At 32.0% G+C, this 19,556-nt stretch overlaps 1 protein-coding gene across 1 annotated transcript in view; it reads right to left on the bottom strand.

The window, feature by feature from the left end:
• Window positions 1-19,556, bottom strand: part of LOC130443355 (nose resistant to fluoxetine protein 6) — a 52,829-nt gene that overhangs the window by 10,236 nt on the left and 23,037 nt on the right. Inside the window, exons 2-6 of the mRNA XM_056777927.1 lie at window positions 10,123-10,241; window positions 6,353-6,517; window positions 5,459-5,634; window positions 3,405-3,547; window positions 1,173-1,289 (exon numbers count right to left, since the gene is read on the bottom strand). Of these exons, the coding sequence (XP_056633905.1) occupies window positions 1,173-1,289; window positions 3,405-3,547; window positions 5,459-5,634; window positions 6,353-6,517; window positions 10,123-10,241 (720 nt within the window). The remainder of the gene's footprint in view (window positions 1-1,172; window positions 1,290-3,404; window positions 3,548-5,458; window positions 5,635-6,352; window positions 6,518-10,122; window positions 10,242-19,556) is intronic.

The raw sequence follows: 19,556 nt of genomic DNA, 5'->3' as shown, positions 1-19,556 counted from the left end.
GTATTATTGAAACAAGAAAATCTTAATCGCCAAACAAGAAGAAATATTTGAATATGTGGAAGAGGAAGCAACATATTAATTCAAGGATTTGATGATAAGGAGAATGAGAACCAACAATGAACAACAAATAATAGAAGAACAGAAGTGGAAGAAGACCCGGAAACATTTTTTATATAGTTTAACAGGACAGATCAATTAGAAATAAACACAAGAGGTTTAGAACAAAATGGAGGTAAGAAAAGAAAAAGTCGTAAACTAGTGATGAAAGAAAATAAGATTGATGTAATGGAAATTAATAACGCAATGAAATGGTTAATAACTAAGGGTGTAATCAAGAAAAAACGAAAGAATTGAATGAAAATGGCAACATGGAATGTTAAGGCAATGATGGTAATGAGAAAAGTGGAGGTAACGGTGATGGTGAAGGTGAGAGGCATGGAAAAATATACCTTCAAAATTGGAACTATATAGGCTTCAGTTTTGTGACGAATTAAACATTTTGTTATTATTTACTTGCCACTATTTCGATGGTGAATTGCGAAAAGTAATGAGTGTATTCACTCGATAATACTGCCGTCAATGTTAGCATCAAGACGCAAGGGTATTCAATGAATTTAATCATTATAATGGATTTCAATAAGACCTAGCTTCATTGAAAAGGGCGTTTATTGCAACTGCTTTCCAAAAAATGCAGAATTTTTCTTTTAAAATGATTTGCGTTATAATTCTGGAATAGCTAACCTTTAAACTAGAACTTAAAAAACTTTGTGTATAATTCAAATAACAGATAATTCAAATTTTACCGTAAAAATTAGAATATAGAGTGATTAGGGCTAACCCTTCAATAGTGAGAAGACCTTCCGGAATTTCGCACAGAACTAGGGAGAGAGGAAGAAGACTACGCGCCAATAACGTAAAGTAGGCGATGGATTGTCAAGTTTCGCATCACCTTGAATGACTTTATAAAAATTCAAATCTGATTTCTTCAAAATATCGAAAATATGAAGGTATTCTCATCTTAAACTCGATATATTGCTTAATGATTTTTCTCAATCGACTTTTTATTAATTATAAATCAAAACTAGCATCAATTAAGCATTAATTGAGCTCTATATTTGGCATTCTAATATACAATTAAGAAGCTAACTTTATACTACAAAATATGTACATACTTAAGAGAGTCTCTTGTGATATGGAAGCATTGCTACTACTAAGGTCAAAACTGCGAGCATGATCGTCACAGGGAATGTTGTTATTATTATTATTATTGTTGTTCACTACGTAAAGCCCTGCAAAAAAGCTATCAGTAATATATGCATAACTAAACGTGGCAATTGAATATCTATATAGTGTTAATAGGTAAAGATTGTTTGTGCCTGGACTGAACAATGATTCTTTGGGTGTTTAGATTTAATATAACTGAAATCCAAAAGTTTGGCAGGAATATTTGGAGCCTTTTACTTAACACGAGTCAACAACTTTATCAATATCTTGTTAGGTGGAAAAATTATGAAAAGAATATCAAATGGGTAACCAAACAAAATATATTTCTAGAACACCTAGTTTGTAATGCTATGTCTATTGTATACCAGTGGTAAGTTATAGTAGTTTCATTATAAATTGTAGAAGCTGTTTTTATAAGGATCGATAATAACATGAATGTAGCGCCGGAGAAAATGGTCAATGCGAGTTGTCAAGGTAGTTGTTGTGTTCAGGCAATCACAGCATTTCAATAGACATAGAACAGTGGTCCAAGCAAGAAGAGTCTTTCGTCGTGAAGATATATAATATATAGAAAATAAAGTAAAAAAATGTAGATTAGGTGAACATGCGAAAAATCTTTGAGGTTCAATCAATCAAAACATTTTTTATGGTAGATATCTTACGAGAGTTGTTTGAAAAGTAAACGGTCTAGCAAAAAAACCAGACATATTCTTCATTTTTATTTTTCAACATATTCTTCTTTAGAGCTTTTTTTCAACGATGCTCCCTCTTAACCCTTCATAATCATAATCTCTTTTCTACAAGTGAAACTTTGAGTATAGGAATCAAAAATTCCTTGGGAGGTCTGAAGAGTACTCTCTTTTTTTTGCAATGCGGTTGCTTTTTAGCAATTTCTACCTTTACCTTATCAGAAATGATGCTTAAAACTCTCCTTGTCACTGAATACAATCTCATTACTATTTCAAAAGACGGTCACCACCAATTTTTCGGTTGGTGAAACCTTCTTTTCCTTTTTCGGAAGTTGTTACCTCTTTGTAATCTTTTTTATTAACTGTTTTTTCATTCCAGTATTGAATCGACGTAAAAAGACCGACTTATTTTCTTTAAAACTTGTTAATAAGGCCTTGAAATGTTCCTTCGAATACGTTTTTAGTTCAAAGCGAGCACCCACAACGCAAATAGCTCCGGCATGCATAATTCTCCAGTCAGTGTATGGAGAATGCCTTCTTTTCACGACGATTGTCTCAATTTTTAGCCGTTCCGAACGCTCTACACGACTAGGTTCGAACTCAGCTGCCCAAAATTTTACAATCGTGAATGATGGTGAGGAGTCCAAGAGTCTAATTCCTCTTAGGCGTATTGCCTTTCAAAAACAACTATTTAATGACGGTTCAATATTCAATTTCATCCATTTTCAAAAAAATCCTCACAAAGCATCATTTATATAATTATCAAACATTAAATAAACGTCCAAAATGACTGAAAGTTTAGTAAAAATCTCTCATCGCACGCTCCAAATATATTTCCCTATCTTATATTGATTAGTAGTGACTTTAGGTTGAGGTTCAAAACTTTTCAGACAATCCTCGTATAAAGCCCCAGACAATGCACTGTTTTGTTGGAAAATGTGTTTTTATTTTCTACCATGGCAGAATGATGTAGCACAATGTGATAATGAAATTGCACAGGTAAAAGAAAATATTAACAAAATATTTGAGACCATATAAGAATTGTACAATTAGCAAAAATTAATAAACCGTTCATTATTCGAGTTACTATGAAAGGAGTTATAGTGAAAATAAAACATTTAAAGATATGTTTTAAACAAATGGTGGGGTTATTATTATTTAGATTATACTTATACCAGCGCAAAAAGGAGACAAATCGGTTTTAAACACAAAAAACTTATAAAAACCCTTTGAGATAAACTTATTATCGATGATAGTGAAATGTCGACAAGATTATTTGGGTAAAATAAAAATCAAACTCATTATTTACCTTAACGAAGCATAATTCAAATTTCATAATGTAGTAAATTACATTTGGTCAGACATTATTAAAAATTGCTCTAACACGAATACTTAATTCGAATAAATATATCTGCATTAAATATTTCGGTGATCTTTTACTTCATACAAATATTAGTACTGATTCGTTATAGATGAAATATAGACACTTACCGTTCTTTCCTTTTAGATCCGGCATACTCATATTAAAATGAGTGCAGCTTTTCTCTTTCATACTGCAATTTTTCAAATACTCCAAATAATAGTCAAATGCTGTACCAATTATCAACATGAAAATTATAATTGCGGTGGTAACACTAAAATATTCATAATATTTTCAATAAATTTCATTATAAATTTGAATGTATCTATTTTCATTCCAAAGAACTGTTTATTTTTATTAATACACACATCGAACACTACGAAATTGTCTCATACCTTTGGTATGGATATAGTAACATCATTTTCGTTCAATGAATCACCAGAAAGAGAGAATTGGTGCAAAAGTTCAGAAAACATATAACAAACAAGGAATGTTGATCATTTTAATAAATTTGGTACGATGATATAATAAATATAATTAAGAGTAAAAAGTATCTCCTCTTTTTACCACAACTACAGTATGGCACCTATTAGGTAAGCTTAAAATGGGCTTTTCGATCTCCAGTTGGTTGGAGGTGATCCAGAGACCAATCAAAATGTGGGCTTGTATGTAACGCTCTTTCCTGGCACAAATGACTTTTTTCCATCGAATCCCAAAGATATTGGATAGGATTGAAATCGAAGGTCTACGCAAGCCTATAATAAAGCTTTCCAGATAAATACTTACTAAGTGTACTCTGTGTAGACGAAAATTGTCATGGGATGAACTGGTCAGTCAGATCGATTTGATAGCATGGACGCACAATGCATTCAACTAATCGTCTAGTAAGACGAGGTAAGTTCTTTCTTCTTTACGAAGACTCCCATACTGTACACTTTCCCGCAGCATTAAGACGTTCCAGATTTCGAAATCGTCTTCACACACGAATATATATGTTCGTGTGCCCATGATAATCTTATGCCGCGATTTTTCCTCATTGATGAGGATACTTGACGTAATCTACTGGTGTATAGATTGAAACGGTGCAACCTTTTTGTAACAGTTCGGTTATTCCCAATGTCATTGTGTCTACAATGTCTCTCACTTGCTGACTTGTAATGAAACGCGTTCTGTATAAGATCCGTTGCTTTTGTACGGTTACTATGTCTTTCTCTAACATCATCAGCCCCACTATATCAAATGACAAATAGCACTGGATGAAAAGTTAAGGTCTTCAGCTGCACTTCTATAGTTTCCATCCGTTTTCACCATCCATACTTCTCTCAATTGCTCGTTGCGGCTTTAATGTCGATCCATGTTTCCCCATTTACTGAACTCTAGTTCTAATTTCTCAATTTTCAATTTGTTTCTTTAAAATGAGTATTTAAAATTTATTTTTGAAGAAGAAATAACAACTAATTTATTTCACCAAATTTTTTGGGTTGAGATCTTAAAATTTTTTACTTTGCCAGAAAGACTAGTAAACTAGTACATCTCCAATGAATTCTAAGCTTGATAAATACTATTTTGTTGTTCTAGTACCCCCACGCAAACTGCTATACGTTCTGCATACCTAATTGAGATCTCTACATGGAAAAAAATTCACTACAGAATTGTGGAAGCCGTAGACATCTCAGCGGTTCAAATTTTGAATGATGACTTGAGTGTGAGAACGCGTTTCCTGTTGTGTGCCGGATTGGATGACGATTGACCACAAATGCAATAACAGGAGTGTGCGCGCAATAATAACGAGTTTCTAGCCTCTTGGATCTACCACCATTTGGTTCCTCTAGGGGAACCCGATGCCGAAAATACAAAGATGTGTTTGTTGATCAATATTCACCACCTTCAAAAGGTGACTATTGTTCCTAATCCTGGAGAAATGGCTTTGAGAAATGATATTTGACTTCAACGGTGAAATTAAATCATGAACATGAACCTATTTTGCCCTTAATAAATGTTTTTACTTTAGAAAATTTGTATGTTTTCTCATCCAAATAACTATCTTCAAAAAGTAGCGGACTCATTAACCCCCTCACTTTGTATTGAAAATCGAGTAAATATATAGTTCTGAAACCCTTATTATCCCCATTATCATCAATGAAAACAATTGAATATTTCCAAGAAACAAACTATATTTACTTACCTCAAAGCAATGAATGTGCTGTCTGTCCAATAATTGTATCTATTATGTTCAGATCTGACTAATTGAACTTTAACCGTAATTTTCGTTGAAGAAGCTGAAGCTCCTTCCATAATCTTTTGAGCATCATTTGCTGAACATGCGTGAGGTAAGCATAGGCCGAGATGGAGTATTTTTTCCTAGAATTTCATATGAATTAATACAAATATGCTCATTGACATTATAAGTGTTACACCCAAAAGGGATAATTTTGTAACTTTCATATTGTGGTACCATAATGATTATTTTTTAAACAGGCTTTGATAACAAAGTTTTATCTTTGACCAATTTTTTTCTAATGTTGTACTTCTTTTTTCAGTTTTAGTTTTAGTGGCTAATGCTTTGGCAGCCGATAACCACTTATGTTTATTTAAAGTCATATGATAACGGGCGTTAAAAGTACTATACTATCTTATCTAAATGGGCTTCTTTAAATTCTTATTCGGCGTGAAAATATGGAGTATCTTGAAGAAGTTGGCCTTCCATCAAAGATATTCTGAATATTATTGGAATGAAGCTTTCAAATTTGCACCGTCCTCCACAGATTGGAACTAGGTGCCACGCATCAAGTACCTTATTTTGTCGAAGCCTAGATCCGTATTCGAGTGTATTCAATTACGATATTGCCGAACACATTAATAATAAATTTTTCTGATTGGGTTTCAATGAAACTTCTTGAAAAATTAATCATTCTTAATGTGGAGAGCTATAACATTGCAAAATATGGAAAATAGATTATTCTTTTTGGTTGTAACACTTCTAATGTCAATTATACTTCTCACATTATAACCATTACTTCACGAAACAACATAACCTACTCAAATGTAAATAAAATGACGAAATAAGACACATTCTTACCTCTGTCGTAAAACTTGAATTGACATGAAGTCTTAGTTTGAAAAATGATACTGGAAATGGAGGTCCATTGGTATATACCACAGGACCTGGTTTGAATCCCATAGCAAAACCTGGACTGTGGGGTTTCAAAGAAGCGTCCGCAGCTCTAGCAGATCTTGAATGGTTCTAAAAAATGTAAGTCCAATATCTTCGTTATCAAATATCATATTTAGGGTTATATTTGGGGTAATTTTTGATATTGATAACAATTGATTATTTTAAGTTTCAAATTATATTACAAAATGTTTTTCTTAGATATAATGTATATTTATTCATTATCACCTTCAATATATACCCCTCCTCTATCCCTACATGGCATATTCATTTATTTGAAACAGTACTGGAAGTCTTTTTCTCTCAGATCCTTCAAGACACGTGCCTTTTATTTTTTTCATAGCTTCAACAGAACCAAATTTTGTTTCTTTTAATGCAGATTTGATTATTACCTTTCTTAATAAGTAATAATCGCATTCAAAGTATTAATAGTATCAAAATTAAATTTTTTGAGCTTCTTTTTGTTCAAATGTGAAGATTATATGCACTAGTTTTGCTTACACTTTGTACTTATTAAAATGTTCATGTAAAGTTGCCGCACACATTTTGTGTTAATTTTTTGACTTGGAAGGTCGACCCGAACGTGAATCAGCTTCAACATATTCTCAGCCATATTGAAAACGCTTAAAATCACGAGTACGCAACAAACATTCATTGCCAAATACTAGTTTCAATAAATCATAAGTTCCGAATGCAGTTTTTCATATGAAATTTCACAACAATCCGTTGCTTTATTTTTACATCGATTACTTTTTCTGCTAAACAAAAAACAGCCTATATACAAACGAAGACCCCGCTACACTGCTTTGTTTACAAATGCGAACTGGTTCTGTAGCAGCGCTACTCACGTTTCTTAATATCCACACCTCGTATTATTTATAACAATCTACTTAAGATCTGAATCAATTTTTACCCAAAATTTAGTTAGGTAATAACGGATTAATATTTTCATATTGGATATAATGAAACTATTTTTTACATATTTTCAAAAATTAACTTAATTTTCATTCGCTGGTTCCAAATATATTTATAGTTTTTTCTAAGAATTCACAGATTTTGAGATATTTGCTATCTATTTATGTGGATTTTCCATTTATTTTTTGTAGAAACATTTCTTTATAGGATAATTTCATGTTTCACTGGAAAATTTGTCATTTGTCAAATGATCTTCCATTTAAGGACTAGGGATAGCAGTTTTTTGCAATTTAAAATAACTTATTCAATGGAATTTCAGCATAATACAGTTGAATCCTTTGCCCTACTTTCAATCAATTTTACGGGAAGAGAAAAAATAAGTACCTACATCCTTAGTGCTGTTTTCATTCAATTTTTGAACCAAGATGAAAAAATGTTCAGGTGAACTAAACCTTTCTTATCTGAAGTGCATTCAGCATCTTCCATTCCCATAGAAAGTATGGATACTTTTTTGTACCAGTTGTACGAGGGTTGCCACTTAACTTTTCAGACAGACAAATGAGAACAAATATTTTCAGTCCATTGTTTTGATTGTACTTTTGTTTCGGGTGTGAAGTGATGGACCCACAATTCATCTATGGTTATGGAACATCGTTAAAATTCGGCTTTATTTGTCTGAAACATTGCCAAACACTCGATGGAAACATCTTCATGACTCTGTTTTTGTACCATTGTGAGCAAATGCGGCACCCATCTTACGCACAGCTTCCTTATGTCCAAATTTTCAGTTAATATGCGCACTTTTAAAAATGCCTACTATGTCTGTTAGCTCGCACACTTTCAGTCGTCGATCATCCAGTACCCTATGAGGATTTTCTTTGATATTTCTGGAGTCGTCACCTCATTTGGTCGACCACTGCGATGCTGGTCCACACAGAAGAGCAGTCTCATCCAGAGTAGAATTCAGTTCAGCTTTCAAATAAAAGTATTGCATCACATAACGATGACCAATTTTTCTCATGTTTACAAATCCACTGAAAACGTTCACTATTGATGGCTGCCAAACAAATACTAAACAACGTGGCGTCTTCAAGGCTAGGTACTTCTGTGACCATCCTCATATATGAATAATTCAGAAAAGGTTGGAGATATCTCAAAAGCTTTGATCTGAACTACATAAGGATCATCCTTTTTTTATAAGATACTCAACTTTCAAGTATGTTATTTATTAATAAACTGATATTCTGGAATTCTTTATAACGTTGAATAGAAAATGAGATAAGTCAGTTTTACTATCGGTCTATAAAAACAATTTGAATTCGGTGCTAGTTGTAGGGGGATCACTACTAATGTTACGAAATACGAAAGTACGCTTTGCTTCTAATTTATTCTTGACATTTTTTGTTTGTGTTTTTCTGTAATATAGGAAAATGAGGAAAGTTAACACTCATATAAACAATGTGATTGTTTTAGTGATAAAAAATGGTAGCCCAAACCAATACAAGCTATAGAAATATATTGAAATGCGGTCGCAAACATTTGGGGCATCAATTCAAACATATATTTCAGAAAGACATTTTCGCCGACGGAAGTACCAAATCTCAAGACTATCATCTACTACTTATAGACCAAAAGTACATTATGGTTTATGTACAAGAGACACCTTTAAGAAGACAGTTGAAAGACGATCTTTTTATTTCGATAAAGTATTTCCGATTATCTAAAAGCCTTGTGGTTATAATTCCAAATAACGATAACGTTCCTAAAATGAGTTATAAAACCTTGCAAAAACATTACTCCATTTTGTTCAGCATGACAGGAAATCTTCATCGATAAAAAGACAGAAAATGGCATAATTGGGCAAATAAAAATTCAATTTTTAGTCGGAATATGGGTAAATAATGAACATACACTTAAAAAAAGTATAGGTTGAGGTAACCATGATTATCGAAAAGTTGTTATTGAACATTTATCGATATATTTTCGGGCATTAACAGGGAAAAACGATGCTTATAATAACTATAGTAGTGACAGTGAATTTCTGCCTCCAGAATGATCTTTATATCTAAGTAAACTAGCAAATACCACGAGGAAATTTGCTTAGAATCTGTTCTGCAATATATCAAGATACAGTCTATTGTTGTAATATAGTACTTCTCATCATAGTCATCAAATTGAACGTATTCCCACTACAAAATGTCGAAAAGCTGAATTAAGAAACGAGTACGTGAAAAGGGAAATAGATCAGATGATATTGAGATTAAAACTGAGCCAATGGCAAGTATGAAATTACATCGTGCCAATTACATTCAATATGTTGTTGCTTGTACCCGTATTGTAGCGAACTTAACCCTATAGACATTTTGATGAAGATACAAAGTTACTTGTGGAGCTATAACCATGCTCTATAATATTTCATCATTATGTACATTTCCAATTATGGTCCGCTACTGGCATTTGAATTCAAATGTCTTCATGTACCGATGATGTAGTTGACTAATTTTACATTTAGTATATTAGACCATTAATAAATGATAATTAAACTTGTTAATAATCTCTCAATAGCTCCACTTTTTTATACGTATTTAACTGAATTTCTGAACTCAATGTTGGAGCACTTGAAAACGTTGTTTTAATTTGAAATTAACTTTAAATGTGGCACACATATGATAATATACAAATTTCAAAAATTAGTATCATCATTCTTGCCAGGATCAACACTGTTATTTGTGATTCCACAACTTCTGTTTCGATGCACTTACTTGAGATATGATGATAATTTGTTTTTTCGGGTTAATATGTTCGCATAAATTCTGAGATCCAACCCAATAGCTGTTTCCCCAAAACCATCCGGTTGAATATCTGCCACTAGCATCGTCCACTGAAATAATAAAGTAGCGTTGGTCATTGTACAAATAAGGAAATATAAGATTTAGACACATAATATCGTATTGATTAAATATCTGTGCTTTAACTGAAATATGAACATAAAAATATTTTTTTTTTTTTCGGTTGTGAATCAGTCGTACACTTGTGATTTCATGTTCGCTAGATGTGAAGTTTAGTCTTTTGAAATTAAAACTTTTCACTAACTGAATATTCTCAACGAGTTGTAGGTTAGAAAAACTGTTCATGCGAACAAAACAAACTGCTAGTGCAAAGCACCTTATAAATTTTCCCACGTGCCGCAACTGAGTAATAGTTATCTAAAAATCAATAGAAACGTCACAAGATGGTCATTTTTTTCAATTTTATTTAGTGAACATAAAAAAGCTTGAGCTTTATAATTAAAAAGAGAGAATTAAATCAACCCATCAACAGATAGCGGTATATAGTTATATGTAACGCTGAAAAATAGTGGAAAACGCAGAAGCAGCGCTATATTACTATGAGCAGCTATCAGTTATGGTCGAAGAAAGAGCATAAAGACGAGTTTTTACAAATTAGTGTATTGGAGTTTTAGAAATCAGCTGTTGAGCCTAGCCTTAAAAGTCTTCTTTGGTAAGGGCTATTAGGAGCTCTGCCGTTTTTTGCTTTACCGCTTCCATCGACTTAAATCGAGTCCCTTTTAAAGCATCAGTTCGTGATCTTTTTCTAACCATTCAAGGAAATCTGAGCTTATCCGTTGACGCAAAAGGTTTAGGTCAGGACTCAGATTTTTTGGCACCAGCTTCGCACACTTTTATCATGTGTAATTCCTCCTGTGAAAATTTTTTAACCGTTTCTTGATCGGCGTTTACAGTCTCGGCAATCATCCGGATACTCATTCGATCTACACGCACAATTTGATTGTAATTTTGGTCACTGTTTCCGGAGTTGAAACATTCACAGGGCGACCTAGACGCTGATCATCTTCAGTGCTCTCTCGGCCTTGACTAAAGCGCTTACACAACACGCTCACGAGATAGCGAATTGTCCCCATAGGCCTCTTTCAACAATTTATAGCACTCAGTTGGAGTTTTTTTTCAATTTCAAAAAAAAACAGGTTCGTTATTTAATAGCCAGACTTTGGAAGAGGCAATTTAGTTAACCTATGTTGATGATATTGATATCCAGGAAATTTATATTAATTGACCCCATTAAAATACTTTGATGGGCGATGATTGGGCCGAAGAAGATTGTGGTGGATTACCGTAACTGATGAAAATGATGAATCAGAGGAGAATCTTGAAGCCTCCGGATGACAGTTCCGATACATATGGAGTTTCTCCTCGTCCGGGACTAAAAGATATAACATGGATAAACGGTCAAAAATTTTTTCTGAACATTGTTGTGGCAAATTTAGGAATAAGAATTATGTGGAAATATTTGAAAAATTCTTGCATGAAGAAGTTATTGGACTACTTGTTCAAAAATCCAACAAGTATACCTTGTTCTGTAAACAATCTAATAAAAACATTTCCAAAGAGGAAAGGGAATGCGCGATTGCAATTCTAATCGTTACAGGCTATAATGAGTTGCCAGGACGAAAATTCTATTGAGATTCCAAAGGAGATATGAACTACTCCTTGTTCAGTAATTCCATGAGAAGAGATAGATTTCGTCAAATTATGAAATACATGCACTGTGCTGATAACTTGAAGCCTATTCTTGAAGATAAATTGTGGAAGCTACGGTCGTTTATGGATTTGCTAAGAACTAAGTTCACAAATAATTGGATTCCCGAACAAGACCTGGATTATGATGAGTGTATGAAAAGATATCATGAAAACATTCATGTAAACAGTTCAAAAGAAGCAAACCTATAAGATTTGCTGCTTGAATTCTGCGTCAGGTTACTTGATAAATTTTGATATCTACCAGGGAAAGAATCCTAAAGCCAACACGATTTATGAGAATAATTTTGAAAAGTGTGAAGCTTCCCTTTAAATTCTACATGGACAACAATTTTACTAATTTTAACTTACTCTACGATCTAAAACAAATGGGCTACGACAGTATTGGAACGATAAGGAAAACAGAATTCCTAATAGTCAAATTGCTAAAACTAATCATCGGAGGGATATATTTTCTAATATAAATAAGAAGGATGGAATTATTGTGGTGAAATGGTTGGACAATAACGTGGTTACCGTAACATCCACATGTCATGAGACAAAACTAACTGTAAAGTAAAACGAATCGATACATGTGTGGAACTTATTTGATGGATCAACATATATCCAGGTTTAGAATTTCAATATGACAAAAGAAATGGTGGTGTGAAATTTTCTCCTGGCTCATTGATGCTGCCCTAGTAAACGTTTGGTGCATTGCAAAACAGTATAAATATTCAACACCGCCCACTCAAGTGGAGTTTCGACGAGAAGTTTCACAAAATTACCTGGCTGCACTTGACCATTTGCTAACCAATATTCCTAATAATAAAAGACACCGATGTGCTGGAGAAATATGCTGTATGAGTACACGTACGTTTTGTGTTAAATGTGATGTTGGATTATGTTTATAGTTCACAATTTATTTTTTCATTAAAAATAGACATTTTCTAGACGATATATGGCTAGCGTTACTTATATGTAACAGTTCTTTTTGAGAAAAGTGCTATTTTTTTAAGAAAAAATATAAAAACAAACAATTTTTTAGGTAATCATTCTTTTTTTTTGTTTTGCAATCAAAAAATTATTCTCGCAGTTGAAGGGTTAATACGATAAGTTTCCACAACGTATTTAGATCTCCTTGTACTTGAGCGGAAAACATCTCACCCAGATAATATCTAATAAGTTTCAATACAATTAATCTTTAAGGTTGTGGTGGGTAATCATCAATTTTCCGCAATTTAATATCAGTATTTGTTCTTGTGAAACGAACTGATAATAATAACAAAACAGTATATTCAAGAATAAATGTGTTCAATGACATTATCCCCGAACGCGATCTATTGTTCGAAATGCACCAACATTTCATCAGTATTACATTTGGAACAAATACATGATTGAATTATAAATACTCGGTTTAGTTGAAATTTATAAAATTGTTATTTGCACAACCGAAACGAAATAGTCCGTTTCAAAATAATAAAATCAATTTGACCTCAATTCGCAACCCGTGAATCAACTTGTGATTTATCGGGACAATTGAAAATTTGCATACTGAAAATAAATTCAGTCATAAAATGTCTCAATCCAAATTTTTCGTTGGAATATTAATATGTTGACAAATAAACAATCTCGATTCTGAAAGCTAGAGCAAAAAATGCCAAAAACGAATCATAAAATCTTTTCTCTCAACTTAGTATATTTAGTAAAAGAATTTATGCAGGAATTTAATGAGAAAGAATGTTCAAACAACGGCTAATATTTTGAGTGACCACCATTTGCACGTATCACAGTAGCACAACTCGGCATGCTTACTATAAAGCTGTTCAATAATTTTTCTGAAAAGAGTTGAAGTTGTGAAAGATTTCTAACCATGCATTGATTTCGTTTATTCTAAAGCCACCACAGTTCGATTTGGTCTCGCACTATAATCAATAAAAATGTACTGGGCGCCTATAGCGGCATGAAATTGACCACTACTTAATTACTGTATAACTGTCATATCCTGATACAATAATCTCAGTACGACAATTAGAACAAATCCCTGACCAGATCATGATTTTACTTGTAAGAAAGGGGCGAATTTCTTGGATAGGCCGTTAATGTGAGGGTATCAATGGATTTATCCATAATCACTCCATTCATTACGCCAGTGCTGGTGTTCCAATAAACGTGGTCTGGATCTTCAGTTAGCATTACGGATTCTTGTCCTCATTGTTAAGATCGAAACAAAAACACCTCTGGCATTAAAAAATGTAGGATTCTACAGAAATAAAGTCAATTTCTACTAGCCGTAAGTCCCCGGTAGCAATCATCGACAATGGTTGTTGCTCTGGGTCTTGCAGTTATTTGTCTTTCGCAAGATTCTTTTGTTTTGAGTTACCCAATAGCCTCAAAAGATTCTTCGATAGTTGAATTTCTTTTCGGAATTACTAAAATCAACCAAACTTTTAAAAAATGTTGTACAGTCATGTTACTTTTTTCTCACTAATCGAAATATGAAATTTCACACAGTTTCTTTTGAAAGATGGTATTTCATAAACGTCATATGGATATGACAATGACAGCGCCATCTGTGTGTCAGTCACACGACTTAAGTAATGAAATATATATTGTATTTTTGAGCAAAGTGCTTTATATTATCAATTGCGCTTTGAATATCGGCCGTGATTTTTTCGGCAGTTGTCCGTACGGTTAAAACTTCTATAACATCAAGAAATGTGGCTAATATTATCTACATACATACGCTCTAGAATGTCAGATATGTATCCGTACAATCTTTACTGCATCCTGTGTTCATTAGTACGAGCTCAGAGTACTAAATACGGTTAAGCTAAATTTATAAAATAGTTTCATTTTAAGAAAGCAATATATTCATAAATGTATGAAATTCGAATAATAATCAATTTGGCGCACGCCATATTATCAAACGAGGCGTCAGCTAGTTTCGAATAAGAAACTGTTTGGTGTAATTTTACAATTTCACGGAATATTCAACAGAAAATCACATTACATAATTCAATGGAGCGACACGCTCCAAAAATAATCTGTGATATAATATTTTCTGATTACTAATATTTATTTAAAATATGTTTTGAGACTGACCGCCTAATTGGCAACGCAATTCACCTAGTGAAGAGTGCTGTAAATAAATAAGAGGCAACCATCTTTATTTTTTTATAGCCTCGGTTTGGTTTGGCTCTTCAAGAAGCATTTCATTTCTATGGAATGTAATTAGTAACGCGCTTATTGATGAATACCAGATAAATGTTATGTTTGCCAATTATCATCTTCTGAGATAACAGAGTTGCCACGGTTCGAGATTCTTTCTCTAATAATTGTGATTGAGCCTTTTAAATGCAAGAATTCTATCGCGTTGCTTGGCGCAATTCATCTTCATACAGAGATGTAACTCTTTCGAATTTTGGTTGCTTATACTGTAGACAGGCCTCAACAGCTTGAGACTTGCTGAAGTCTGAAGAAAATTTGATGATAAATAATAGAATCAGCACTACCCTATATACTACAATATCTACTTAATTTAGTTATTAAATTTGGATGGTTACAGATTGCATTGTACAATTAAATAATTAATTTGAAAGTAAACGTTTAAGACATACTTTAAATTATTTTGTTGCGAATTACGTGGATCACATTCACTCTTTCATATTAATTTCGCTTTCGATGGCAGAAAGCGAAACAGTATATTTGTATTAATTATAATTACATATTGTTATAAAATGTTATATATTCTGATACCGGCGAATTTTTCCGGTGAATGTAGAAGTTCATTCATTTGTGAAGAAAACCCACAAATGGAGTTTTCTTTATACTAGTCTAGTCTAAGGTGGTCGCTAAGAGATTAAAATCTAATTTAAATGGATGAAAGAATAGGCTTATATCGATTCTAATAATTTTTGGCATCTCATGCTATGTGACTCTAGGTCACGTCATGACATAGTTTTGTTCATTATCAGTATTTCAAACAACCATCATTTCGTACTAATTTGGTAATAACTTTTAGCGTTATACTTCCGTATCTGCCCGGTTGTGGATTGAAATAAAAACATATTAAGTTAGCGTTCTCAAAGTTGTCGAATCTATTAATCGACGTCTTAGATTTCGGAAAGTATTAATTTTACCAGTAATTGGATTGGTTGACTTCCAGTTCATGGAAGGTTTTATTTGGAAAAGAAAGATGTACAGCAAACGATTGTATTTAATCAACTTTCATTAACATTCAAATTGGGAACTTCTCTTGGTGTTGTTAAGCAGGCCAAGGAACAAATCCATTTTCTTATTAGGTTAGGTTATTTTTAGCTTTGATTAGGTTATGTTATCTTAATTGGTGTAATATGTGCGTCCATGAAAATGCCAAATTAGAAAGTTTTATTATTCAGAACTGGTCAGATATAGATATATAGAAAGTCATATCGATTTTCATTATTTTTGGCATTTCATGTTCTGAGAATTCACGTTTAAAGATGTTCTTGGTCATCAGTAATTGGTAAATGTTTCAAACAATCATTAAGCTGTAGAATTTTGGTGCTTTTCAGAGCTTAATACAGAAACTTCCCATTTTTTCCAAAAAAGTTTTATTCAGATTATAAACTACTTAAGGATCAAGCCTATCGAGTAGGTAGCTGCTTATTGATCTACCGGTCATACGACAAGTAAAAAGATTGTCAAGCCAAAAAACACCAAAAAGAAATAGAGGAAGATCAAAAAAGATATGGAAGTCATAAAGGACATAATACATTATCCAAATATTTCACTAAACTAAAATCTAAAACACGCAAAAACAAAACAAAAAATATTATATATCAAATACCTTGTAATAATTGTGACGCTGTCTGCATAGGGCAGACATCTCAAAACTTAGAAAATAGCCTAGAAGATCATCAATACAATAAAAAAAAATAGAACTGGATTAACGAAAAAAATACATCAAAAAGCATAAATTCAATTATAAAGATTCAAAAATTCTTGAAACGGAATCAAATAACCAAAAGGATAATTTTTAGAAATGTTTCACACTTATAATAGCGAGGAAGCTAACATTAAAAAAGACCTAAATAATTTATGTAAAATGTACAGCTCTTTTATCATTATTTTATTATATTATAATTATAAAAAACTGATTCTGATTTTAAATCAGAAGAGATCTAAAATCAAGACTAATTATTGTACACGAAGTAGAATAAAATTTGCTTACTATTTATTAACAAAGTTGTGATATTTGAAACGAAGAACACTTTTTCTCTCAGTTAGTCTTTAAAATAATGTAACTTTGTAATTAAATTTTGATCAATAATTATAAATATTCAAATTATATTCTATCTATGACTAATATCTATTATAATGACAGTTCAGTCCAATATATTTCACTATGTGTCCAGAAGTGTATTTAACTTTGATACATCGTACTGGATCCTTAACTTCTAGTCCTTGCACACTTCTGGAATTTCTTCATTGTATTCCTTTTATTTTCATTTATCATTTAGATTTTTTCAACCACTATATTTCCGTTTAGTTTTCTTGTCATTACTTATACACTCGAATTTTTTCCATTCTTTTTTTTTGTGACTGAGTGTTTGGTTTTCCAATTACATACTACTAATACTCCCGAATCATTTTATTTATTTTCGTCACTAACTGGTTTGTTTTTTCTCATTTTTCTTACCATTTTCATTTTTTTTGATTATTTTCTTTTCTACGACGTCTGTTTATCGCAATAGACTGAGAGTATTCTCTCTAATTTCTTCTGTTTTATTTATATATCTATAATATTACAAAAATTGAATCTCATTATGTTGTTCTAAAATTTAATGTTGATTCCTTCATCTCTATAATTTATTCCAAGTAAATATGTAATCTTTATTTAAAATTATTATAAAATTCCTCATTCTGTTAATTTTGCTGAAACAGTGTTCCAATTATGTAAAGGATTATTCCGTTTTGGAATAAACTTATATAAGTTTAAAGAAAGGTGCATTAATTAACGTACTGTATCTAGGAATACCCGGCTTCTAAAATTAATATTCAATAGAAACAATTCTGCAGTCACCCAGAATGACTTAAGTATCTCATTATTTGTCAATTTTTAGACGCTATTCACACTTTGGATCAATTACTTTTTTTATTAACAAAATGCTATCCGTCTAAATATAATAATCATTTAAAAATTCCATATTTATCAATAATTGAAAGGAATTTCTAATATGGATAAATTCTAAGAGAACAAATGATCATTACTCAATCAATTTTATGTTAAATATCAAAAATTATAAAACAAATTTTCACCGGAATATGTTTAGTAATCAATTCTAAAGAAACTTATTTATGATCAATCGATATCCCAGTTATTGTCTTAATCAACCATTGGTTTTACCAAGTCGATAAGCTGTTATATAATAATACTGAAACCACTTTCACTCAAGATGAAATGTAAGATTCGGCTGGTAGCGAAGACTAAGCAGGTCATATTGTTTTGTTGGTGCATACAAGAAATCAAGGACACGGTACGTTTGTTACATAATATTAAAATAATATCTACAAGGGTTACTTTCCCATCAATTCAAGTGTATTACTTGGAATATTATCTATCAGTTGCGAGTAGTATTATCAGGAACTTTATCTTAAAAATAAATGAAATATGTCGATAACAATATTGTTACAAACAAATTCGCGAAATTACGATCCTACTTTTCTAGAATTGAATTTAAAATTTTGGCGAAGGTGCATTACTATCTATATATTTCGGAATTCGTTTGGTCTCAAGCAAGCGGTTTATTTACATTGTTTCTCTCGAATAATTTCTATGAAGGTCTATTCATTCAATTGTCTCTTTATGCTCTGGTAGTTTGGAGAATCCTTTTGGGATATTTTTTATTCATATATAAGTTTTGTAGCGCAGTTGAGTTTACTTTATAATAAATAGTAGTAGCGAACAAAACGAATTGGCCAAGTAATTGATAAATTGATAAATTATTTAAGTTAGTGAAGTGAAGTATTTGAATAAATTAAGAAAGAAAGCGACAGTGATTATTAATAATTGAACCTCACGAATAGAAATCATATAAATAAATAAGATGAACATTCCAATATACACAACACTGCGAAACGACACTATAAACAGTCTAAACCAAAATAATATTTCCTTAAGTCTTTGATCTAAGCACATGTGTTGACTTGCGGTACATTAATTATTTGAGGGGGTTACTAAAGACTATTAAAATGCAGTAATTTTGTCGAACGATACTTTTCCTTTAAGTTCTTCAAGTCAAATAACTTTTACAAAACCAATAAAATTTCACTTGACTTTAAACAAATTTCATCTTTTGACGTATGAACAAAAAATAATGTCTTATATTCACATTTGTATTCAGTTTTTTTGGACACAGTGTAAATAGCAAGAGGTTTCATTATTATATTTCAATGTGTGTACTTGAACTGTTTAAAATATGTTTCTAATTAAAAATTTCAAAACTTTCCCTGCGACAATAAAATTAATCTTCGTATAAGGCCAAAGCTTCCTTCAACTTGACCTGATTGCAGCAGTCGAAAAGAATTGTTATTCATGTTCTAACGCCGTATGTACAGTGGGTTCATGAAATAACAATTCAGATTTTCCAATAATCATATGAGTTCAATAAGAATCG

The sequence above is a fragment of the Diorhabda sublineata genome, chromosome 4 (genome assembly GCF_026230105.1).
Source record: "Diorhabda sublineata isolate icDioSubl1.1 chromosome 4, icDioSubl1.1, whole genome shotgun sequence".
Lineage (NCBI taxonomy): Eukaryota > Metazoa > Arthropoda > Insecta > Coleoptera > Chrysomelidae > Diorhabda > Diorhabda sublineata.
The sequence above is the reverse complement of the archived record's forward strand: the minus strand, read 5'-3'. Positions and strand labels throughout refer to the sequence as shown.